Raw genomic sequence first — 26,198 nt, forward strand, 5'->3', positions numbered from 1 at the left:
TCCACTGCAGTCAAAGGAGACCGGTTTGTTTTCCATGCTTTCTCCTTTCACATTCACATTTTCTGCTGCCAGTGTTGAGACCTCGACCTTTCCTTGAGGCTATTTGGTAACCAGTGTCGGGGCCAGGCCCAGCGACCTGCCTAAGAAAAAGGGTGAGAGAACGAGGCCCCTCGTCCCTCTGCGCCCCAGCAGTACCTCCAGGTCTACAGATGTCAAAAGGAGAAAGACCGCCATTCTTCCTCTTTCTCTACGCCCCTCATTCCCGACCCTCGCTCAGTGCACTGAAGAAGGACTGTTTTCCAACTGTTTGTTTATTCGTAGGACAGGTTGTGGGTGCAGGTAAGCAGCTATGAGCACGTCCAGCACTGATGCACCAGGAGCGGTGCTCAAGTGAAGGGCGTGCGGTCCCGGGGAGGGGGCTGGGCCCACCCAGGCCCAAGGAGGACGCCGCCTGCTAAGCGCCTGGTCGGCCTCCTGGGCAGGTCCTCTGGGGAGCTAGGGCCCGTGGCAGGAGGTCGTCCTCTTTGATAGCTCTGCCTGGAGATGTGGCCCTATCAGATGTTAAAGTATTTTATAAAACTACAGCGGGTGGTTTTCTGGACAGAGGAGAACTGAATGTTCAGGAAAATATCAGACTTTGGAAACTATAATGGTGGCCTTGCAAATCAGAGTGACTTCACGTTGATACTGGGAGCCACAGGATTCCTGGCAATGTCAGAAGCAGCTGAGCGAACCCAGTGTGGGGACTGCTTCCACCTGGGCAGCTCTGTGGTTTTGTTGTAGACGATAAGGTCTCATTGGAAAAGGCATCACTGCTAAAGTCATCCTGTGAAAATGGTGCTGAAACAACTGGTTCATCATTTGAGGGGGAAATAAGGATTTTACCCTCTGGTCAGCCGTGTGTTTCTTGCCTTAGTGGAGGAAGAGAGTTCTAGCTCCTTTGGTCCTGCTTCAGAGAGCCTAATAAGGGGCCTCCGTTGGGTGTCCCCAAAGGTCAGCAACTCTGACCCTACCCTCTGTGGCTTAAAGGGGGCCCCAGCTGAGCGGGGCCACAGGGTTTGGCCTTTGGTTTCCGCCTGTGGCTGCAGGTATTGGGGTTTGGTCTGCGCCTCTTTTTGGTATCTCAATTGTAACCCCAGGAAGAGCTCCTGCGATTGGTATTTTCCTTTTCAGAGAGGGGTGATGTCCAATTGCAGTGGGGCAGAGTTGAAGTGGGGTCTTTATCACACTGCGTGTCTGTGCGTGTGCGTGTACGTGCACATGCGTGTGTGTGTTGGGAAGCAGTGGGGACTTGATCCCAGAACCGTTGCCAGGGTGTCCTGGCCCTGGCCTGAGTAGAGAATGAGAGAGGCTTTTGGGGACAGGAAGGGGCAAAGCAGTATCTTCTGGTTCTCCCACCCCCTGGCATCAGGAGGAGCTATGGCTGGAGCCACACGGCCTCCTGCCACCTTTGTCATTCTCTGTCTTGCCAGGGCTACCAAGGAGTCATCTGGTGTCCCTCTCCCCTTCCACAGCAGAGGACCAGGGGGACCCCCCCAGGAGCCCTCTCAAAGTGGCTTCTTCCCTCTGACTGGCCTCCATTCCAGGGAGCTATATTTTTTCGTTACGCCAATCCCTGGTCCCCTTTGGGATGATAGGGGCAGTTGGGGGAGCCCTGGTCCCCTCCTTGGGCCTGCTTTTCCAGGAAGCTGACCTTCCCCCTGCCCTCGTGGTTTGTCATCAGAGTGTGTGCCTGAAGGAGCAAGTTGGTAGGTGCGACCAGGAGGCCTCAGGCCACCTTAGCAGACCTCTGCAGAGGGCACGGCTAGGATGGCACTCGGGCCGTGTCTTAGTCCATCTTCTTCGGGGGATCAGGGATGCTCTCGGAGAGCGGGGTGAAGCCCAGCAGGATCGTGTGTCTCTCGTAGGCCTTGGTCTTCTTAAACACAGTGTCAGTCCCGTGGAGGTGGTCCAGCACCCCCAGCACCCCGTAGCACTGGTTGAACCTGGAGGAGAGAGGAGGGTGCTGGAGGCGGGCGAGCTCACGTTCATTTCACCTGTGCCAGCCTCGCACACATTTCTGAGCCCTCCTATCCCACACCCATCCCCACCATGCTGCCCACCTGCTTCAGAGTAACCCAGCCGGTGGTGCACATATTCCTGGGGCCATTCCAGACTGAAAAGCTATGCTCTTCCTTTGAAAAGCTCTCTGTGATTTCGATGCACACAAGTCAGAACCTGCAGCAAAGCCAGCTTGTTCAGGTAGGTTCTGGGACCACCTCCATCAGAATCCCCTGGAACACTTAACTAAATGCAGATGCCAAGGCCTGCTCCCCCAGATGCTTTGATTCAGTGTATTTGGAGTGGAACCCAAGAGGGTGCATTTGAGGGAAAGCATCTCAGGTGATTCTGGTGCAGGAGTTTCCTAGACCACGCCGACGAGCCTGGAGGCTTTCAGAGCGCGCACAACTTCTACTGAATTGCCTGCAGGAATTCTATGCATGTATGCATCTTTCTGGTAGTGCCCATGGCTTACACCAGATCCTCAAAGGGTCTAGGACCTAAATGCAGGTTAAAGACCCATAGTGGCAGGAAGATCCAATATCAGACAGAAAGAGAATGGCAAGGTGATCTGGGTCCCAGGATGGTCACCTTTGTCCCCACCTGCAGACCTCTCCCTCCACTAGACCCACATTTAAACTGAGTCACCAGTGTCTGCTGTCAGGAGCTCTAGGAGTAAAGGTGGGGGTTACTGCCCAGAGACCCACAGTGGGGAGGGGTGCCTTACTTGAAATGGTGGTAGTCATGGAATTCAGGTGAAGGCAAGAAGGGTAGGTGGTAGCCACAGTGGGAGATGATGGTGATGATGAGGACCAAAGAAAACCAGATGGTGATGGAGGACAAGTGGGAACCCATGACTATTGGACCCACCATCGCCGGCAGCATGTTGGAGACCTGCAAGGAGAGGGCTGTTTGAAGAGGGGCCCAAGGGGATGGAGGGGACGCAGGTGGGTGTCCGGGAAGACTTCTTGACACAGATCTGGGGAAGCTGAATGAGTTTCTGGACTTGATTTGCTGGACTCCTTCAGATATGAAACTTAGGATAAGTTATTAACTGTTTGAACCTCAACTTCCTCATTAGCAAAATGAGGATTTAAACAGTTGTTGGGAGGATTAAATGAGATAACTTACGTTGGGCATCTAGCATCGCCCGGCATATGCCAACAACAAATGGTAGCTGTTGAATGGGCAGAAGAAAGAGCCAGTGTGATCCCGTTCTGTGCAGGAGACTAGCTTAGGGAAGGGGGTTGGCGCCCGCTGCCCTTTCCTCTGGGGGAGCCGAGCTCTACTCACCACATGCTCAATAGGATGTGCATAGAGAGAGATCACACCAATGGGAGCTGTCCACTCGTGGTGTTTCTTGTGGATTTTCTTGTAGAGTTTTGGGTGGTGAAGGAGGCTGGGAAGAGAGTTAACAGTTGATAAATCAGCCAACCTCCCTCTCCCCCTCCCCCACCAGAACACGAGAAACCAAAGGTAGGAACTGGGGGTTATATCCATGGAGCAAAGTTTCACATCCAGTGAAAACACACTGGATTGGTGCTCCGACAGCCCTGCCTTGTGAGTTCTTCTGGTGACGTTGCCTCTCTCTACCTCAGTTGTATGAGCTGTAAAATGGGGATGATGGCCAGAAAGGATTCAATTAAGGGAATGAATGGGAAACTACCCCGCCACACACAAGAACGGAGATTCCAGACACTCATAGGTGGTCTCACACTGTCGGCTGTGGAGCGAAGAGTCGTCTTCGTGTTTACTAGTTAGCGGGAGGCTCTTGATGCCAGGTGCTGTTGGTCGCACCCCTACAACTCCAAGGAGGCCAGGTTTCACCCTCACTGGTGGGTGAACCTGGGAGAGTGAGGAGCTGGCTGGGCTGAGGAAGGAAAGCTCTCACCGGTGTGCGTAGTAGAACAGCACTTCCTCAATCAGCGTGAAGACTGCCAGCTCCAGGAGGAACCAGTGGAAGGTGGGTAGCTCTCGGCGGCAGGGGTCTCCCCGCAACTTGAGGATGGGATAGAGCCAGACCATCATGGGGAAAGAGATCACCAACTGGTTGAAGAGAACCGTGTGGATAGCCTGGCGTAGTTTCATGGGGTCCACCTGCCCGGGGGGAAGAAGGAAGAAAGGAGGTGGACGAGAGTGTGGGAAGCAGGTCTTTCCCTTCTAGGAACCAGGCTCCTCTGCGACCAGCTCTCGGGAGGCCCTCGCTCGGGGTGGATGCTAGGAGTGATGTCTGGCTGTAACCAGCAACCCCCGAGTGCTGCGCAGCCCAGGGGCGGAACCACCTGGTAATGCCCTGCCTTTGGAAACGCCCCTCCCCCGGCCTTAGTCTCTGCCTGAAGCTGCGTGCTCCTTCCTGCTTCTGCAGCTTCCACCACTGTCCTCCCCATTTCTCTGGCCAGGCCCAACCCCACGTACTCCCGACAGGCATCTTGGGGAGCCTCCAGGGTGCTTGGAGAAGGCTCCCAGCCTCATTCCTTCTTCAGCCTTTTGGTCCCTGCTCGTCCAGAGAGCCTTGACCAGGATCAGGTGCAGAGATCAGGGTCGCCTTCCTCCTCATGTGGTCCAGCCTCACTGGACGGGAGCCGGGGAGCTGCTCTCTGGCCTCTCGTCCCACTTGCTGTGAGCAGGTCTTGCTGGTTTTCAGGGTGGGGCTGTCAGGATGAGGGGCTGCCTGCGCATTCTCCCCAGATCGCTGTGGAGAGCTGGCCCCACGTGCTCACATCCCTTTGAACCTCAAGACTACAGCCAGCGTTTCCTTGGGAGACAGTAACCCCTGACCCTTCCATTTGTCAGAGCCCTGGAGCTCCTGGGAGTAGCCCCATGACCACAGGTCACTTGCTGGTCCTCCTGAACTGGTTTGGCATTCTCAAAGGGGATGCCCTCCTGAGAAATGTCTGCAAGCTGGAGGGTTTCTGCTCCAAGGTGAGGCCGGGTTCAGCATGGTCCTCATACTTTAGGCCTGCCTGTTCCTCTGGCTTTTCCATGTCCTGCGTGTATTGATGGACCAGAATTCACTCTCTAAACCTTCAGTTCCATCCCACGGTGAAGCCAGGTCTGGGCAGCCTTGGTTTGAGAGCACCACAGAGGAAGCCATACACCTCTTCTGGCAACCTTGACCAGGAGGTGGGTGTGACATATGATCATTCATTCAGCTGATATTTATTGAGCACCCTCTATGTTTCAGGCAGTGTTCTATGTGCTGGGAAGGAAGCAGTGAACAAAACAAAGATTCCTGCCCTCACTGAGTTTATACTCTTATCGTTTTAAATAGAATGGTCAGGGTAGGCTCCATTGAGATGGTGAGATTTGAACAAAGATGAGGGAAACCGGTATCTGGGGGAAGTGTCTTCTGGCAAAGGGAAGAGCTGGTGAAAAGGCTCTATGACAGGCCACACTCCTGGCGTACGTGGCTGGAGAAGAGTGAGGTGTGAGGTGTGAGGTGGGGAGAAGTGGGAGGGGAGGTCAAAGAGGTAGGGAGGAGCCAGTGCATATAGGGCCCCGTAGGCCACTTTGAGGACCTTGGCTTTTATTCCAAGAGAAGCGAGGGTCATCCCGAGGTTGTGAGCAGAGAAGTGACAGGATCTTACAGGGCTACTCTGGCTGCTGTGTTGGGAATAGACAGTAGGAGACCAAGAATACAAACGGGAAGACTAGAAGTGCTAAAATACGCATATGAGAGGATGGTGACTCAGACCAGGGAGGTGGCGATGGAGGTGGTGAGAAATGGTTGGGTCCTGGATCCATTTTGGAAATTGAGCCAGTAGGGTTTCCTGATAGATTGGATGTGGTGTACGAGGGAAAGAGAGTTGTCAAGGGTGACTCCAAGGCCTTTGGACTGAGAGGCTCCCCAACTGAGACTGGGGAGGCTGTGGATATCAAAGGTTTTGGGGGCTGGGAGATCAGGAATCCTCTTTGGTTCATGTTGGATTGGAGATGTCAAGGAGGCATTTGGATATTTAATCCTGGATCAGGAGAGAGTTCTGGGCTCGAGAGGTAAGTTGGTGAACTGTTGGCGTTGAGGTGGTTGTTTAAAGTCATGATGCTGAGTGGATGAGGACGGAGAAGACGACTGGGGCTGTGCCCTGGGTGTCAACATAAAGAGGCTGGGGAGGTTAGGTTGAGGAGGAACCAGAAAGGAGACTGTGAAGGGCTGAGTGGTGAGGTGTGAGGACAGAGTGGGGCCTTGGGAGCCGGTATAAGAAGCTACAACAGGATGGGGGATGAGCAACTTGTGGAAACAGTCCTGGTAGGTCTAATGAGACAGGCCTGCGACAGGAGCACTGGTGACCTTGCCCTGGACAATTGTGGTGGAGCGGTGGAGGTGAAGGCCTGATGCGAGGAGGTTTCCAGAGGAGGTGAGATGATTGTTTTGTGATTATTTTCGGAAGTGCAGGCTGAAGGATTTAGAGTTTCATGATGTCTGAACTTAGTTTCAAATGATGAAGCAAAAAATTATAGATGCATAGATATTTATATTTTTATATACAGAAAAAGCACATGTTGTAAAATGTTTAAGACTGGAGAATCTAGGTGGTATATAAATGAGTGATCAGGGTACTACTACCTTTTCAACTTCTGTCTATGTGTTTTCAATTTTTCATAATTATGAAATTTTGGGAAAAGACAGTGGACAGAGAGAAATCAGAAACTGTATAGACAAGCCTTTAAAGAGCTTTGCTGCAAAGGGGGGCAAAAATATGAGTGGGAGTGAGTATGGGAGATGGACGCAAGGTTTTTGGTTTTGGTTTGGTTTTAAGCTGGGAAAAATTACAGCAGGTTTGTAATAAGCCAGAGAGTAAAATCCAGAAGAGGAAGAAAAAAAAGGACAAAAGAAAGAGAAGGAAGAATTGCTGGAGCAACTTGCTGGAGTAAACAAGAGGTGGTGGGTGTAGCGTGCAGACAGTGGAGGAATGGGCCGGAGTGGGAGCAGAGAGAGGCCACGGGCCACAGCAGGTGGGCAGGCAGAGCGTGTGCGCAAGTGCTGCCCCCCGGCTGCGGTGGGGCACGGCTGTGGGAGCTGTCTTCTGCTCGAAGGCAAGGCCACCCTCTGGAGGAGGTGACGTGACGGGAGGAGGTGTTGAGGATCTGAGGAGGGAGGAGAGGTGTGAGCTAGCCATCCAATCCGGGAGAGTGGGAGGGTAACGAGTGCGGGGCGGCGGGGCTGGGTGCCGGTGTCTTGTGAACGCCGTTGCTTTCAAGTCCCACTCGATGACCTGTTTCTGATGTCTTAGGTCAGGGGTCAGACCTTCTTGGAATGGGCCAAAGACTAAATGGCGTCTGGGGCTTCCTTCTTCCTTGTGTGACTATCTGAGGGTGCACACAGTGTAGGAGCAGATGAGACGAGCCCTGGCTCTCTTTCCAAGAACAGTCTAACCTTGAACTAGTCAGCACACCTTTCTGAACCTCAGCTTCTGCCAAATGCCACGAGACCTTCTCTGTGTGGCCCTCCATTCATTGTAGACTGTGAAGTTGATTGCGCTAGGTGATTCTCTTGAGAGCTGATGTGCTAGTGGTTCAGGGCACAAGCCCCAGTGTCACAAAACTTGAGTGTGAATCATGGTTCTAAGCCATGTCACATTTCAAAGCCTCTGCTTTCTCTTCTGAATGATGAAGATGTTTACAGTACTTGGCCTTGAAGACGTACGCATTTAGTCAGTGGTGCCTGGTAAGGAGATCTCCGTGGTCTGACAGGTGAAACATTCTCAAGGAACAAGCCCTGCTTTTAACCCTTTGGCTCTGGTCCCTGCCTGCTGAGCTGCACATGGAGGAGGCCCCTGCCGTCTCAAGTGAGGGGACCTGTGAGCCAGGCCAGTAGCTCTGGTTCAGGAAGGGACCGTTCTGAAAGCCTGGATCAAGGGCACTGTTTCTCAGCCACTCTACTTTCTAGAGTGCTGGCCTGGGTAGAATTCCCTGAGAGCTGAGGTGACTCACCCAGGCACCTGGACAGATAATTAAAAATAATTATCTGGGCTTCCCTGGTGGCGCAGTGGTTAAGAATCTGCCTGCCAATGCAGGGGACACAGGTTCAAGCCCTGGTCCGGCAAGATCCCACATGCTGCGGAGCGACTAAGCCCGTGCGCCACAACTACTGAGCCTGCGCTCTAGAGCCTGCGAGCCACAAATACTGAGCCTACGAGCCGCAACTACTGAAGCCCGCGTGCCTAGAGCCCGTGCTCTGCAACCAGAGAAGCCACTGCAATGAGAAGCCCGCGCACCACAACGCAGAGTAGCCCCCACTCACCACAACTAGAGAAAGCCCATGCGCAGCAACGAAGACCCAACGCAGCCAAAAATAAAAACAAATAAATAAATTTATAAAAAAAAAAAGGGGGGCTTCCCTGGTGGCGCAGTGGTTGAGAGTCTGTCTGCCAATGCAGGGGACACGGGTTCGAGCCCTGGTCTGGGAATATCCCACATGCCGCGGAGCAACTAGGCCCGTGAGCCACAGTTACTGAGCCTGCGCGTCTGGAGCTTGTGCTCCGCAACAAGAGAGGCCGCGATAGTGAGAGGCCGGCGCACTGCGATGAAGAGTGGCCCCCACTTGCCGCAACTAGAGAAAGCCCTTGCACAGAAACAAAGACCCAACACAGCCATAGATAAATAAATAATAATTAAAAAAAAAAAAAAGAAAAGAAAGAAAATGATTGACTTGTCTGGGAAAGAAGCCAGGATGTGGTTTTGGTGGAGCTGGGGTAAAAAAAAATCTGGGTTTAAGAATCAACTTCTTCCTTGTTGTGTAAGAAAAGGCTTCTGAGGTTGTCAGAGCACTAAGCAGGCAAGCCGGGCTCAGGGAGCAGTGAACAGTGCGGCTCACTTCCCCGGCCTGTGTACATCCAAGATGTGTGCTTGGCTTTTTCTCTCCTTCTGGGCCAGGAGTTCCTTGTCAGCAAGGTCCAGGCCTTGTTTACCATGGATGACCTACGTACTATTGGTGGTACTGAATAATTGGGAAGGAGGACCTGCTTAAAAAACAACCACCACCAACACATTCACAATTAATATGATAGTGGGGTTATCCATTGTTTCAGCAGCTGTGTCCCTCCCTCACAAGGACAGCTGTTATCTGTGTTTTCAGCATCTAATTATTGCTGTCCCTTCTCCCATGGGTAGGTGGAGACCTACCTGACATATCTGGGACTCGGTCCAGTGCTGGGCTGAGACAATCATTTCTGTTCCTAAAATGCTGACCACAGTGCCGTAGGCCAGCACAGGCAGGTAGAGAGCCAAGCCTGGGAGTCAGAAGATTAGTCTTGACTGACATTAGTCTTGGCTGGCTGGCTCTGAGATTCAGGGCATATTATTTCCTCTCTCTAACCTTCTAACCTGGGGGAGCCTTGTACAGAATCACTTGGCTCCCACTGGCCACGGTCTCTCCTGGGCCAGCCAGCAGAATTTGGAGAATGTGGCTTTAGCCCCTGCTTTCTGTGCTTTGACCAGGAGAAGCTGCAGCAACACTTACAGGGTCATTCTTGCCGACCTGAATTCGGTAGCGGGAGATGAAGTTAGGCTTTCCAGTTGTGTCAACCACCAGTAGAAGTCCACTCAAGGTCCAGAAGAACAGAATGGGCACCTGGGTGGCACCTAAGGTTGGGAAGAAGAAGGAAACCATCAAGACAACTTCAGGAGCTGGCGGCGCACGTATTCCCTGAACACATGCTCGGTGGTAACTGAGGCTGCGTTGTAGGCAGGCCCTTGCCAGGGCCTTGGTGTCTTGGTGCTCGGGGCTGGGGGCCTGCCTTCAGTCTTGGGGTGACAAACCAGCTGTGGGGAGTTGGATGGGTCACTTAAGGAGTGTCTCTATTTCTTTTCTTAGCTGTAGAACGAGGACAACAACCTTCTAGGTGGTTGGAGAAAAAAACAACACAAAATTATGTTAAGATGTATGATACACTCCAAACAGAAATGAATTTTGGTTGACATCTGGGCGTCTGTGCCCACTGAGCCCTTTAAGAATAGCCAAGGAAGGGAGAAGCAAAGGGAGAAGCAGAGGAAGAGTTTGGTACAGTACAACTCACCACGGGCACTTGGGTTCCCCAATCACCATGACCCTTTGATGACATGCACAGGGGTACTTCAGGCGTCCAATGAGTATTTTCCAAAGTGGAAAACCTACCTCTCAAGGGGCTCCTTGGTTAAAACAGTCTTTACACCCTACCTTCTTGGAGAGTCAGGGTCCAGACAAGTGTGGTCACGGCTCTGAGAATTCCTGTTTGACTTTGTTAAACTCAACCTTTCTCAGGCTTTTCTTTACCCAGCACTCTGTCTTCTCAGAACATCTCAGAACAGACTGGCCATTCGTCCCTGTCTGCCCAGGACAATTTCAATATGTATCCATCATTCCAGCATCATTATTAATAACCCCTCCTTTATTCTCACAAATGTCCCATTTCGATGATAAGTCGTATGGTCCCCCCACCCATTAACCTCCGATAGAACTGATGTTCTGCAGGGTATTTTAGAAAATACCGATCAACACAAATTTAGATAGGGCTTTTTGTGCCACATCCCACTTTTCCATGAAGTCATCCCAAGTATTTCTGTTCTCCTCCTGTGAACAAATAAGCACTTTGTCCACCCCAGCTGGCAGTTATTCAAGTGACGTTGTAGTGTTACCTAACTCTTGTACTATTAACTTTATTTTTCCTTGATTTGCCGCCTCCTCTAATTTCAATATTCCAAGGAGCAAGGGTGTTTTACTTAATTCTCTGTCTCTGTATTCTTCCTCCAGTACCCTTCTTGCTCCAGCAATCACTGTGCCATGTGGCAGTTGATACCTGAAAAATACTTGGCTAGCACTGTGAGGAAATGTGATTGGCTCAAACATCCTTAGGGCACTTTGGCAGTATCTGAAGTGAGGAAAAGATCAGAGTGACAGACTAAGACAGAGACAGAGAGACGAAGACAGAAAGAGGGGAAGAAAGAAAAGACCTACACACACTCATGCACATAAATGTCCATCTCAGCAATTGAAAAAAAAGTACAAGAACATTTAAGTAGCCTAAATGTCCCGGATCTTAGTTCCCTGACCAGGGATTGAATCCAGGCCACGGCAGTGAAAGCACCGAGTCCTAACCACTGGAATTCCCAGAGAATGGACTAAATTGATTAGAATATTTCCACACAATGGAATAGACAGGACAGCTTACAATATTGAGCAAATCTATATCAGTTGATATGGACAGATGTCCATAATCAATTCAATGAAAAAAAGTTAAAAAAATAGTAGATGTCGGGACTTCTCTGGTGGCGCAGTGGTTAAGAATCCACCTGCCAACGCAGGGGACACGGGTTCGAGCCCTGGTCTGGGAAGATCCCACATGCTGTGGAGCAGCCAAGCCCATGAGCCACAACAACTGAGGCCTGTGCACCGGAACTACTGAAGCCCGAGCACCTAGAGCCCGTGCTCCGCAACAAGAGAAGCCACTGCAATGAGAAGCCCGCGCACCACAACGAAGGGTAGCCTCCGCTCTCCGCAACTAGAGAAAGCCCGCGTGCCGCAACGAAGATCAAAAAAAAGCAGCCAAAAATAAAATAAATAAATTTTAAAAAATGGTCGATGTCTTTTAAGTTTAACCAAATATGCAGTATACTAACAGTGGTTATTTCATGGATATGAGAGGTAGGTGATTTTCACCTTCTTTATGCTTATTTGAATTGTGTGATTTTTATTTTTAACAGTGAGCATGTATTTACTTTTATCCTCAGAAATAAGAAACTTTATTTTGAAAAAAAAAAAAGTTTAGGTTGGTGGTTGCCTAGCGGGCCACCCTTCGAGGTGCCTGCCTACGTGTCAATCCAAGGGCTCCTTGAGGAATACCGACTGAAAATCACAAGAGGTGATCTTGAACTTTTTTCCAGTTCTAACATTTCAAATGGCAAATATTTTTTCTCTCTGGTATTTGCTTATCAGTGGTGATAGGTGGTTTTCCCATCATCGTAACAGAAACATATAAAATGTTTCCCACCACTCTCCCCATGTATATTTGCAATCTGCATTGTTCTTTTCAATGAGTGCTTAAGATTCCATTAACCTGTCATGTTTAATATTCAGCCCATTTTCAGAGTTCTCTTCCTAGAAGAAAACAATTATCAGAAACATTTTATTTCTATGTTTGCTTTGTGACAGCTGACACTTCTTTAATCTCCCATTCTAGACTGTGACAAAGTGTTTTTGGTTGAGGTTTGTTTGTTTTGTAATTATTAATTTTCTTCCAGTCAAACGGTGACATAGTTTTTTAATAGGGTAGACATTTTACCCTAATACTTTATCTTAAATATCTCTATATCCTACAAATGAGTTTGGCACAGAATAATTTAATAAATATTATGTGAGTGAACGAATGTATGACGGAGGACAGTCACTATTGTAGATAATGCTGGCATAAATATCTATGTTAAAATAGGTTTTTTCTTCTACTATGTTTTGAGCTTGCTTTCAGGCTTTGGCACTGTCAGTAAATACATTTTGAGTGAACACTTGCTGTCAAGGCCCAAGAGGTAGCTAGATTGCACCAGGTCCAAGGACACAGCCTCACATGAGACAGAACAGCCCTTTGCCCTTGTGGACCTGACATCTAGAAGCAGGATTACTGTTCTCACAAGCATTCATTTTCACACAAACTATTTCTTTTTTTATTTTTCTATTTGGGGGGATGGAGGAGGTGTCTCAGCTTCTTTTCTTAGATATCCTTAAACATCCATTCCAGATTAACCCCCAAATTTAGCACTCTGGGGTTACCACTGCCTTAAACTTTAAGTCCTCATTCCTTAGAGGAATAAACTGAGAAGTCCCAAAGTAGAGAACAAAAGAAAAAGAATTAAGCTATAACCATGTACCCAAACCCTAAGTGCTGGTGGTCTGGGAATCTCACCTAGAATGTAGAGGAGCCACTCCTTCCCTTCGAATGTAGACAGCAGCCTCTCCCACTGGGCTTGCCAGAAGTAGCCAGAAGCACCCCAAAATCTCTGAAGATGCCTTGAAAGAAAACTCATTCATGTTTGTGGGTGAAGACTGGTGGGTGGACAGCTCCTAAATCCATGCTCTGCCCACAGACCGCCACCGCACGGCCCCCAGCTCCCGAATTAGAGCTGGCCGAGAAGACTCACCATGTGACTGAGTTCCAGAGGGCCACAAGCAAGAGAAGGCCAGAGCCCAGGATGAAAGCCGTCCTCCTCATGGAGCCCCAGATGTGTCCCTCCTAGGGGAGGACAAGAAAGCGTCAGGTCCCAACAAGCCTCCTGCCTTCACACGCAGCTCACTGCTGGAGCCCGGCAGGAGTGAGGTGCCATGAGGATCTCAATCGTGCCACCATGGCACATCTGCTGACCTTTTCCCAACTTCCGTGGAAGGCTCTCCCTTATCAAGAGCTCTCAGGCTGTGTGCAGAGGTGAGTATGAAAGTTAGAGCTTAAGGTTGGGGGAGGGAAGAGAGAAAACCTGATCCAGAGAATCTAGCACGCAATTCCGTCACCCAGAGAAGGACAGGTGAGCCTTCCAAGAGCCGTGGGATTTCATGAGCAGTCTTCTTGTTGAACAGAGATGCAGATTATTTGTACATTGGAATCACCTGGGAGCTTTCAAAAAATCCCAATATCTGGGTCACTCCCCAGCCCGATTACATAAGAGTCTCTGCGGGGGCAGGGGAGGTGGGGCTGGGCCTCCCTGTCTTTTAAAGGTCCCCAGCTAATTCCAATGGACAGCCAAAGCTGGGATGGCCAGCACAGAGGGATCTGCGGAATCCCTGATGAGGCCACAGGGACTTCAACTGTGTTCCTGAGCCAGGCCTATTTTCCCATGCCCATCACCCTTTTGCCCTTGAAGAAGAGAGTAAATAAACATATTTTCTGACTTGTAATATGTCCTCTGCCTTCCAGAGATATTAGTCTGGGCTGCCAGCTGAACGGGACAATGATGGCTTCTAGGGGCAAAGAACAGACCGCTGGCCATCACTGGGCGGTCCTTACATGTTCTCCTCCAAAAGCCTAAAACAGTGGTCATTGCGAGCTCGATGGTCAACCAGCAGGTCCCAGACTTGCAGAAGGAAAACCCTGGCTGCCAGGTGTGTCACCAGTTTCTATAGTACCTTGGGCAGGAATGACAAATGTCCATTACAGCCTATGTTTCTACGCCCAGATGCAGTCTGCTCATATTCTTTCATAGGAGAGGATTGAAGGTGGCGGTCCCTATAGGTGTGTGCAGTTAGTGAACCAGGTCACATACACTATTGTAGGGGAAGCTGATCTAACAGGGGGCCATGTTTTAATCCAGCCTTTGGAGATCTAAAGGAGCAGACCGTTTTGACTGACTCATTCAGAGCAACCTGAATCTGCACTGACTCTTTTCTTCTCTGATTACCCCATCCCACTTTTGATCAGAAGACCAAAAAGAAGTTAGTAAGTCATTTTCCATGGCTAGTGAAATGTTTTTAAAGGTCTAGTACTCCTCGGGTCCTGAGGTTTGAAAAATGACCTTCTCTCTCTCTGAGCTCTGAAAATGACCTTCTGTTTCTTTCTCTCTCTCTCTCTCTCTCTCTCTCTCTCTGTCTCCCCCCGTTAAGGGCTGGATTGCCAAGACCACAGAAACTTGTTCTTTTACACAGGCTGTTCAAAGGTCACCCCCAAATTTGCCGGACAGTTCATCTTGGGCTTTTGCAATTATTCCTTTTTTAGGATTCAAAGGACCCTTTTCATGAGCTTTCCAGATTCACTAGGAATTTTTCAATTGAGTTTAATCAAATCAAGTCAAGTCAAATTTAAAACCTCAACTTCACATATAAGATTAGATGTGTTTTCAGGGATCGTGGTGTTTTCTCTGTCTAGCAGCCTGAGGGCCAGGTAAATAGACAGGGCAAAGGTCTCTGTGAAGGGCAGGAACATGCAGCACGGAAGTTATCTGGGGTCAACAGCTGGTTCCCACCCCCAGTTCCCAGCCCCCAGTGGGCCTCTCTTGTCCCCAGAGCAGCTGTAGAAAGGGGTGGTTCCAAAGGCCTGAGCCTGGGGCATTCTAAGGGCCAAGAGAGCTTGGTGGGACAGCTACGGGGCTCTTCAGCTACCTTCATGCGGGCAAAGGGGCTGGAGTTATAAGCAGGCAGCTGGAATCAAGTGATTCTGCTCAGCTACTGAAGCGAGCACTTCACTAATGTGTCAGCTATCCCGAAACCTTGTGGGGGTGTTGTCAGTTATGCCGCAGGCGCAGATGTGGAAAGGGTCACTGGCCGCATTCTCACCAGTCTGGTGGGTGAGGTGCTCGCGTGCACCTGCTTTTGCTTCTCATTGTGTGGCACACTTCCAGCTTCTCCCTTCATCTGGAATAAAAAAGCACAGGTGAGCCTGGATGTCATTTTCACATGCAACCAAGGCAGTAAGGAATAGAGGGAGTCGAGGTGAATGGCCAGCAGTGGTTTTTAATGCTGGCAACTCATTAAAATCACCTGAGAGTTACCAAAAAAAAAAAAAAAAAAAAAACCCACCAAAAAAACCCCTGGCAGACAAACTGATTCTAAAATTTACATGGAGAAACAAATAAGCAAGAATAGCCAGGAATACAGCAGAAGAGTAGAGGAGGGGCAGGCACAAGGGATACTAGGTCTAGCAACTCTTAAAACACATTACAAGGCTTTTTAAAAAACTTAATTATGTTCTTCTTATTTCTTCAAGGTATTAAAGAGTTGTTCCTGTGAGATAAAAGAATATCAATGGACTCTTAACCAGGACTTAAACAGTAGGTCTAACTTGAGTTGGTTCAATTTTGTATTCTTTGTTATTACTTGTCAGTTTAAAAACAACAACCAAGGTTTTTCTGAAACCAGTCAACAATTCTATGGCCAAGTAAATGGATAGGAATGCCGTGCATGAAGCTCCTTCTAAAATGCAGTCAAACAAGAACTGGCTAGAAGGAGAATAATTAGGAATGCGTTTGAGATCTCCATTTGAAAGTATGACAGGATAAATCTTTCTGGAAGTCTTAATAAAACCAATATTTAATAAGTGGAGAAATTAAGGTTTGATCATTTTTATTTTCTAATGTGATGTTGCAGAATTTTCCTGGTTATATAAAGATAATGATCAAATGAAAAATAAAAGTTATTTTAAGGAATCCAAATAGTAGTTATTAGACAACTGAATAAAAATTCTGACATCAAAAGGTGGTGAACACAGATTAAAAACCAATTGCATCTCTACTTAGCAAAATGTAACAAAAAGGATAAAAAATGGGATTGTCCATAATATATGCTGAATGAGATATTTTTGGCCATGTAAACATATTTTTTTTAATATCTTTATTGGAGTATAATTGCTTTACAGTGTTGCGTTAGTTTCTGCTGTATAACAAAGTGAATCAGCTATATGCATACGTATATCCCCATATCCCCTCCCTCTTGTGTCTTCCTCCCACCCTCCCTATCCCACCCCTCTAGGTGGTCACAAAACACCGAGCTGATCTCCCTGTGCTATGCGGTTGCTTCCCACTAGCTATCTGTTTTACATTTGGTAGTGTATGTATGTCCATGCCACTCTGTCACTTTGTCCCAGCTTACCCTTCCCCCTCCCCGTGTCCTCAAGTCCATTCTCTACTTCTGTGTCTTTATTCCTGTCCTGACCTTAGGTTCATCAGAACCATTGTTTTTTTTTTTTAGATTCCATATATATGTGTTAGCATACGGTATTTGTTTTTCTCTTTCTGACTTACTTCACTCTGTATGACAGACTCTAGGTCCATCCGCCTCACTACAAATAACTGAATTTCGTTTCTTTTTATGGCCATGTAAACATATTAAGTGTGCTTTTCCCTGCTTTTATTTATTTTTATTTTTTTATTTTTTTTTTTTAAACTTTTATTTATTATTTATTTATTATGTTTATTTTTTGGCTGTGTTGGGTCTTCGTTTCTGTGTGAGGGCTTTCTCCAGTTGCGGCAAGTGGGGGCCACTCTTCATCGCGGTGCGCGGGCCTCTCACTGTCGCGGCCTCTCTTGTTGCGGAGCAGAGGCTCCAGACGCTCAGGCTCAGTAGTTGTGGCTCACGGGCCCAGTTGCTCCGCGGCATGTGGGATCTTCCCAGACCAGGGCTCGAACCCGTGTCCCCTGCATTGGCAGGCAGATTCTCAACCACTGCGCCACCAGGGAAGCCCCCTGCTTTTATTTTTATGCATCACAAGTCAATGCATACAGAGATAAACTTTTTTGACTTAAAAAATAAAAACCTTTATTCTAAAGATTATACAATACTTTGGTCCTAGAGTTTTGATCTAAGTTTTGAGGGTGATATTCCTTTTACTACAAGCTAGTTCTATACTGTCAAAAACATCTACAAAAGTATATCTGCCACACTTACACACAAACTGTACAGAACTATAAAATCTGGCAAGGTAGAAACTTTCTGGAATCTTCCAGTGTATTTTCAAGGTACAGCAAGCCAAAAGAAAGCATTGTAGACAAGTATGCATGCTGACTCAGGCAGTGTTTCCAATGTAACTCTAGTGTAACACATTCATATACATATACACCCAGGGAATATTTCAGAAGCATCAGTTCTTTGCACCTTACACTTGATCACGGATGTGGGTACGTCTCTGACAGTTCATCCTGTTCTTGTGCCAGCACCACCTGACTGACCCTGCGGTGGCTCCATGGTGAGGTCAAGACCAGTGCCATCTGCTGTTTCTTTTTGTTGTTGTTGCTGTTGGTGTGTTTCTTGAAGAGACATAGCCTCTTGGCTTTGTGGTGTTGTTAGGGTTGAAATGCTATTCATTGTGTCTTCCATTTGTTGCATTTGAACATCCAGTGTTTCAAACCGGTGTTCAAATTGTCCTTCAAGGCAGAAGTCTTTGTCCGTGTTCATATTCCTCAATGTAGCATCCAAAGATCTGACTACACCGGCCAGACTTGCCTTTGCTTACTGCTACGGCACTTTGGTCTCCAGCTGCCACAGCATTTACCCTAGGCTTTATTCTCACAAAATTAAGTGCTAAGTTTTTCTGATGGTTTGTGTCTTTGGCGTGTGTTCTTGTGACTTCTCTGTGCCAATCTGAATGACCTTTTAGATCTTGGCCTTTTTCAGTCTCTTCTTTATCACATGTCTTGGCATTTCTATTAAGTGTTTTGCAACAAACTTTGTGTTTCTCCATATTTGAAATAAGGCCATGACTTCTCTGTGAAGGTGACAGCCTGGGACGGTGGCTGGGTTTGGTGGGAGGGTGCTTGGGGATTGCACTTACCCTGAGTTGCTGCCCAGCTTGACTTGGTTGACTGTCCCCCTACTTGTCTTACCATAAAGTTTTTTTTTAAATAAATTTATTTATTTATTTTATTTTTGGCTGCACTGGGTCTTCGTTGCTGCATGCGGGTTTTCTCTAGTTGCGGTGAGTGGGGGCTACTCTTTGTTGCCGTGCGTGGGCTTCTCATTGAGGTGGTTTCTCTTGTTGCGGAGCACGGGCTCTAGGTGCACGGGCTTCAGTAGTTGTGGCACGCGGGCTCAGTAGTTGTGGCTCACGGGCTCTAGAGCGCAGGCTCAGTAGCTGTGGCACATTCCTTTTTATTGACAAATAACATTCTGTCATATGGATATATCATATTTTGTTTACCCATGCCTCTGTTGATGGACATTTGGGTTGTTGCCACTTTGTGGCTGTTATGAATAATGCTATGAACAATTTTGCATAAGTTTTTGTGTAGACACGTTTTTATTTCTCCTGGATATATGCCTAGGAATGGAATTGCTGGGTCGTATAGTAACTATATTTAACTTTTTGAGGAATGTTAAGTGGTTACATCATTTTACATTCCCAACAGTAGTAATGTATGAGGGTTCCAACTTCTCTACATCCTCACCAACACTTATTATTGTTGCTATCGAATAGTGTCATAACCTGGCTGAAGAGGAGCATTACAGATCATCGTCCTGCCATGTGACAAGGGTGAAGGAACCTAGAGAAAGGAGGCCAGGTGAGTTTATAGATGGCAGAGCCAGGATCAGGCCCAACTTCCAATATCTCTAAGGATGTTTTATTCTTTTGTGGATGATTATGCTTGGTTTTATTATTCTAGACGCATTTTTACCAGCTTTGACTTTAGGAGATACAGCTTCCCCTTGACCCTCATTTCTTACAGAATACTTAGGCTGGAGAAGGGAAGAGAGGAATGGTGACGTATAAAGTGCCTCCAGGGGTTTGAGAAGTTAGGACAGCAGAGGGAGGTGATAAGCTGCTCACCAGCTCTACTGTGAATCACATCACAGCAGAAGGGAGGCAGTCAGCTCAGAGGAAAAGCCTGTCAGGGAGAAATACTGGGAGGTTTGATTCCCAGTCAGGGAGATAGCATCTGGTTTAAGAAAAGGCACCTGAATGTTTGGTGCAGTGTCAGCCCAGTCTCTACCGGGAGGCAGGGGAATGGATTTCAGCCACACTATAGCCCCCCCGAGCCCCACCCCACCAGGCCTGCGTCTTTGTCACCTCCGCTCCCTCCTCCAGCACCCTCTGTTGCCTGGCCGGCAGCAGGAGAACCTGCTGTAGCTCGGAGGTGTGGAGCTCCACCTTGTGCTGAGTTCTCAAAAAAAAAAGAAAAAAGAACACACAACAGAAGAGAAGGAATAAAGTGAAGCTGCAGGCATTCACTCCCTGTTCTGACCCAGGAGGGCAGTCAGGATTCCTTTGCTTACCTGAGTGTTAGGGGTGCTCTATAGTCATATTCTGTACCACCTGAGGCTTCCAGAGGAGAACTGCACAAGCGTTTCAGGATGACAAGTCTCAGCCCCAAACTATGGTAAACGGCCCTGCCCCACATCGGGGACAACAGATGTTGCTCAGTAACCTGAATTTATAAGGATTCCCAAGAATTATCCTTTAAAAAAATTTTTTTAAATTGTATATTGGAGTATAGTTGATTTACAGTGTTGTGTTAGTTTCAGGTGTACAGCAAAGTGAATCAGTTATACATATACATACATCCGCTCTTTTTTTAGATCTTTTCCCATATAGGCCATTACAGAGTATTGAGTAGAGTTTGCTGTGGTATACAGTAGGTCCTTAAGAATTCTCCTTTAAATAGTGATTTTCTCCACCTTCATTGTGCTGAGCAATTCCTATTGGCCCAGTTCCCAAGTTTGGCCCACATCCTCAGGATGGATACGGGCCCATTCATGAAGTTACCTTTCACACAGTGGTAGAATTCTGGGATGAAGCAGGTCATTTTCAATCTGGCAGTTTGCCTTTGGCCTGGAGTCCCAGAAAGCACAGATCTTTAAGTACCTAGTTGTGCTAGGTACTTTGGGGGCTAAGCCTGTAAAGTGTCTTAATGACAAGGAACCAAATATTAAAGGAAACACCTCAAGTTGGGAACGACTTGGAGATCTTAATGTCTGCAAACCATGTGCAGAAAGGTAGAACCTTCACATCACCATGGATTTCCCTCCTCAGTGCTTGTTAGGAGGTGTGAAAGGCTCTGTGGACCCTGTCGAGATATCCATCCTGTTTGGGATGGAAGCTGAGGGGATTTTTGGTTTGTTTCTTTGTTTGCCTGTTTGTTTCTTTAGCTACCAGGACTCTTTCTGCCGTGCCATGCCACAGGAACTTCACTTACAAGTCAAAGTCTCATCTAGCTTTTCCCTGATGTCTTATCATCACCGTTATCTTTGCCAAGAGCTTGCAAAGCTAAAAAGACACGGTCTTTGACCTTTTGAAGCTCATCTATTCCTTCCAGGAACATTTACGAAGAACTTACTATGTACAAGGATTCCTGGAGGTGCAAACTCTCAGTCTAGGTACATGAACCCATCATTTCAAAAATCCATATGAAAAGTGCTAGCCTAAGTTCTGGTCCAGAGCTAAGAAAACACTGAGTAGGGCAGGAGATCTGGCATGCCCAAGAAATCTTTAAAGGAGCACAGTGCCCAGGCTTTCTTGTGGTCTCCAACCTTACAACCAAGCCTTTTCCTCCTAAATTGCATTTTAGCTTATCCAAGGAATGCTGGGTTTCAGTTATATCATACTTTTTTTTTTTTAAATCAAGATAGATGTAAGAATCTGCCACATGAATATCAAAACTGCCATCGAATATATTCCTTACCCCATTATTTAGTTCCCCAAATGAAGTAGTGCACTTTTTATGAGAATACAGCTGATAAATTCTTATAAAGAAATTAGTGCACAGGAGTTTTCCTCTTTGGGAGCAAACTTGTGGTTGCTAAGGGAGAGGAGGATGGGGGAGGGATGGATTGGGAGTTTGGGGTTAACAGATGCAAACTAATATATATAGAGAGAATGGATAAACAACAAGGTCCTACTGTATAGCACAGGGAACTATATTCAATATTCTATGATAAACCATAATGGAAAAGAATATAAAAGAAAGAATGTATATATATGTATAATTGAATCACTTTGCTGTACAGCAGAAATTAACACAACATTGTAAATCAACTATACTTCAACTAAAAAAATTAATTTTTTTTTTTTTTTTAAAAGAAGTTCTCCTCTTTGGAAGAAGTGGTATGCTTACTTGTGGAATGCAAAAAGGCAATCCATTTTGGTCCTTTGCACCCCTTTTTGCTTTGGCTGCCTGTAAGTTCAGAGTTAAATTTAATGCTCAATTACACTTCTTGGGATTTTTTTCCTTTTATATAATCCAGTATATAAAAGATGATGTGTGTCCAAGGATGTTCATTGTGACATTGTTTTTAATGACTAAAAATTGGAAACACCTTGAATTCCATCAATAAAGGTTGGTTAAATAATTATAGTACATCTAGTATGAACTATTCTGTAGCCATTAAAGGAATAAGGCAGCCCTATGTGTACTTTCCAGAACTCTTAGGTGAAAAAGTGATGTGTGGAACATGTGTGTGTGTGTGTGTGTGTGCTGTTTATGTATACATAGAATATTAAACTATTGCTGGAAGAATATATAAGAAATTGGTTACAGTGGTAGCTTCTGGTGAGGTGAATTCGGTGGCTGGGGGACAAGGCAGAAGGAAGGCTATCTTTTTACCATGTGCCTTATTTTTTGCCTTTTGAATTTTGTACCATGAGTATATTTTACCTATTCAGAAAATTACAGAAATATTAAAAATTTTAAATGAATTCAGTGCTCATTCATAGGAAATATTTTATTGAAGATTCACAGAGTAATTCATTTTTACTTTACTCTTCGTCATATTAATTGCAGTTCCTTAAGGGCTTTGAGAAATCTTTGTCTCCCCTGAAATTTTATGCTGATTTTTCCATGTTCATTTTTCATATTCATAGCATTCATTAGATTATTAAAGGTAACTATGACAAGGACCAGTGCCCTGTTTATTCTTCTTCTTCTTTTTTTTTTTTTTTGGTAATGATTTTACATGGTCCAAAAGCAAAGCAATAGCAGTAAAGCACCTGGTTCTTTTCTCTACAGATCACTGCCCCCCACCCCCGACATCAAAACAGTATAAAAGGTATTTATTGAGTGCCTGATGGGTTCTAATCAGTTTTTATTTTTCTGCAGCTGTTCTACTGCATATATCCTTTTATTGGAAGCTATCTCAAACCCTTCTGAGATGGAGGCTGGATGTAAAGTATTAACTAGGTATTAAAATTAAACACCTAAGTGAGACTAGGATGGCTGTCAGTACAATAAGACCCTGGGAGGTGGCGGCTCTGTTGACTCCACAGGCAGGGTGCTGATGCCTCAGAGAAACTGTTTTGCTGAGACTGAGTGATTAGGGGCTGATACATAAGCTTAACCTTGGAACATCAGCCTTCTGGTCAAAGGGAAAGTGACTCTTTATCTTTTGGTGGTAAGAAGGCCCTTTGGCTGCAGGAGTCATAGCATTTATCTGTTGACATCTGACTTCATTAGAAGCAATGAAACATTTCCTGATATGCCATTTTTCTTTGGCTAAGCCAGTAGGCCCATATGCTATTTCCTGAGATATTTGTCTAGGTAGCTGACTCCTCTAAGCTACACAACCATATCATTCTTCTGAATATTTTATGACAAAGCAGCTTGTTTTCTGTGCCTCTCTACATCTGTAGACTTGCTTTCAGTTTTAAGTGAACAGAGTCAGTCAGAAAGGTTCCAGGGGGGACCTCAAACATGGTGGGCCGATGTGTCTTCACCCAAAGAATTTCCTTGACATTGTTTGCCAGTGGTATTGTTCAAGTTAGAAATTTTGGCAAACAAAATCAACAACAACAATTATTAAATATTTACTATGTTAAGGTACTATAATAATTACATTTTTATGGTACCTCCTCTCTTTTTCTCTACCTTTTGAAGTCTCCCATCTAAGAACTAGAAGTTGTCTTAAGCTCATCTATTCTGATGCCCCCATGTTCCATTTGAAGAAATGGAGGCATAGAAATCTTCATTATTCAGCTTCAAATTACAGTTATTTAGTGGCAGAACTTGAATTCAGTGCTCATTATACCGATTAAGTCTGCGAAAGGTATAGAATGTGCTGATGTCGGTGAATGCAGGGTGGGCATTTGGATTGTAAAAGGACACAAAGGAATGAGATCAGCCTCTGTTAGCCACAAATAATGGATTAGATATTGTGTGCGTGTGTGCGTGCTTTTTTTTTTAATACAAAAGGTAAAATAGAGCATGGTTTTTCTAAGATAATAATCATTCTTTCAAGAAATATTTATTGTGTGCCAGATACAATGCTAGTTACAGAGGATACAAACATGAATAAAACATGCTTCTTGGTCCTATTTAATAATGTAATAGTATATAACTTTGATTTTCCAAGTGAGAAAGTATGTAGGAGGAGGATATGAAATAACATTTATGATGAGAATGCATTCAGAGAGAGAAAGAAAGTAAATGCACTAAAAGTAAATATTCTAATACTTAATAACAATGAATTGATTCTCCCTTAAAGGGATTTCGATAGATATTATAAGATTATCCAAATTAGATACTTTTTAGTGCGGTTGTTTTGAAAGCAGATGATTCTGGCTGTTTTGAAAGCAATGATTTATTGCAGAATCCCCAATCTAGGTAAGTGGCACAGTGAGGCTATAGTACATGTTCACAACCTAAAAAAATCTGAAGACAGGGCAGGGGAATGGGATGAGGGTGGGAGAAGTAGACAGTTTAATTTTAATTTTTATTTTTCTGCAGCCTGATTCTTTCAGATTCTAGCTTCCTGGATATTCTGCATGGTTGAGGAAGGTTCCCATTTTATAGGTACAAGATATATTATCTTTATGTGAATGTGCATGGTTTATTCATAAATATCTCATGAAATTATCAGAAAAAAAAAAAAAAAAAAAAAGACCTGATGGACCATCTGGTCTACCCCTTCCATTTTTTATAGCTAAAGAGATAGGCTTAGATAGCAGAACTGACTTGTTCCAAACTCCACACAGTTTCTGGCAAAATCCAGGCTTCCTAACACTTTGCCTGGTGCCACATGTGTTTTCAGAATAGCATAAATTCTATTTCATACGGGAGAGGGCTACTCTCCTGAGGACTGAAACTCCCATTACTTCAGCCTCTGTTCTCAGGCTGTTTGTATTCTTGGGAAAAGCTGAACAGTCTGCCTCTAGCTTAAAGCCTCTGATGAAGAGGGTTTCGAGGAGCTGCTATGACCAAGGTCTGTACGTACATGAGACTTTTACGTGAGACTTGTACGTGAGAGGGGAAAGATATTCATTCAAGAAGGTAAAATGCATGAAGGAAAAGGTTGAATTTTGAGACAAAAATTACTCCCTTTGGACAGTTTTAGCAATGCTCCCTTCACTGCTTTTGCCTTGGGTACTTATACCCTTTATGATTTACTGCCCCACTTGACCGCATGCCCGTGAGGCTGAAAGCCTGCCTATTTTGTTTACTATGAGATCCACAGTACCAAACACAAACCTGGCATGTAGCAGATACTCAGGAAATATTTGTTGAATAAACGAAAGAAGGAGAAAAGAATTAAAAGCCTTATTTTTTGCCCTCAGAATGTGTCCAACATTTGCTCTTGAACGTTTCAGCACCTTTTCCTATGCTACACACTTACCTTCCTAAGGTCAGAAGCTAATGCTCAGAGCATTTGTTTTACCAAATTGAATTGAATCTTTATATCCCAACCAGAGAAAGTTAGTTGGAATTGCATATGAAACTGAAGCACCCTACAAGTCTCTTATCTTGTCTTGCTTGCCTTATGCCCCAAAAGACCCGTATAGCATCCTGAAAACCAGTGGCCCATTGTTCACACCCACCTACACACACTGTATTCCTCTCCCTCGGTAACCTCTGTGGGAATCCTTCCTGAGCTACTACCAGGACATCAGCAAGTCTGAAAGTGGAGCATCTGTTGATAAATCCCGGTATGTCGATCAAAGCAGCTTTGACATGGTTGTCCACCATCTAGTCCCCACATCGACCTGGGGCCTTTGCAATTTTAAGACTGTTGTAATTGGCCCCATCCCTTCCAGGTGAGCCTGGCAGGTTAGAGAGGAGAAGCAATTCAACCACAGTTGCTTCCTGGCAGTCTTTTTCCAGTAGGGTTTTCGAGTTCTGATTTGGGATTTTCTCTTTCATGTGGTTTTGAAGCCAAAGCCAGTCCGTTTGACAGAATTACCTGTCAATTGCTAGAAAAACAAGACTACGGAGGAGGTAGATTGTACAAACATGGGCAGAGGACGCAGACATTAGTGAGACAGGAAGGGACTCTGTGTACTAAGAAAACATCCCTGGACATTGTTCAGAGGCAGATCTCACCTGCCCTGTAAGTGGAGAGGACAGAGAGGTGGCAGAGGTGAGAAGGGTATGCTTTGCCTTTCTTTAAGTGAACTTGGACGCGTCCTGACCTTGGCGACCAGCTTCCCTGCCCTGCAGCTCCCGCTCACCTCTGCAGTGGGCTGTCTCCCAGCTCCTCCAAGGTCCTGGCACAGCTCAAGCCCGCTTTCTCCTCCTTCAGCCCCGACGTTGGCAGCTGCTGTCGCCGTGCTGCCGCCTCACCCTGTTATTACTCGGTAGGCTGGGAGGCTGGCCAAGGTGATCATGTTACAGAGCAGCCGACTGGCTCTGGCCGGGCACGTGACGGGAGAAAGAATTTGGGTCTGTTTTGACGAGAGACAAAAGCGCCCTTCTTGCCAAAGGACATCTACAGAAAGCTGAGAGGAAATGCGCAGTTCAAGCCAGAGCTGGAAAAAGCACATTTGGCTGACCTCTGGGCTTGTTTTTCTTCTTTT

The 26,198-nt window shown here is 46.2% G+C and overlaps 1 protein-coding gene and 1 long non-coding RNA gene across 4 annotated transcripts; one reads left to right on the top strand and one right to left on the bottom strand.

The window, feature by feature from the left end:
• Positions 1-290: 290 nt before the first annotated feature.
• Positions 291-25,980, bottom strand: FAXDC2 (fatty acid hydroxylase domain containing 2). Of its 3 annotated transcripts, XM_036849140.1 has the most exons (9): positions 25,854-25,980; positions 15,266-15,343; positions 13,147-13,238; positions 12,912-13,015; positions 9,500-9,621; positions 3,932-4,137; positions 3,334-3,439; positions 2,768-2,934; positions 291-1,985 (listed from the first exon to the last, which is right to left on the bottom strand). In XM_036849140.1, exons 2-9 carry the CDS (start codon positions 15,341-15,343, stop codon positions 1,829-1,831), a joined length of 1,032 nt encoding a protein of 343 aa, XP_036705035.1. In that variant the 5' UTR covers positions 25,854-25,980; the 3' UTR covers positions 291-1,828. The 3 variants fall into 3 exon arrangements, with proteins under 3 accessions (XP_036705035.1, XP_036705036.1, XP_036705037.1); XM_036849141.1 differs by lacking the exons at positions 15,266-15,343; positions 25,854-25,980 and adding an exon at positions 13,477-13,754; XM_036849142.1 differs by lacking the exons at positions 15,266-15,343; positions 25,854-25,980 and adding an exon at positions 13,368-13,467.
• LOC118893505 lies at positions 13,917-19,319 on the top strand. Its single transcript, XR_005019477.1, has 3 exons — positions 13,917-14,098; positions 15,696-15,759; positions 18,897-19,319. It is a non-coding gene; the product is annotated as an uncharacterized LOC118893505 (long non-coding RNA).
• Positions 25,981-26,198: the final 218 nt, after the last annotated feature.

This window comes from Balaenoptera musculus, chromosome 3 (assembly GCF_009873245.2).
Source record: "Balaenoptera musculus isolate JJ_BM4_2016_0621 chromosome 3, mBalMus1.pri.v3, whole genome shotgun sequence".
Lineage (NCBI taxonomy): Eukaryota > Metazoa > Chordata > Mammalia > Artiodactyla > Balaenopteridae > Balaenoptera > Balaenoptera musculus.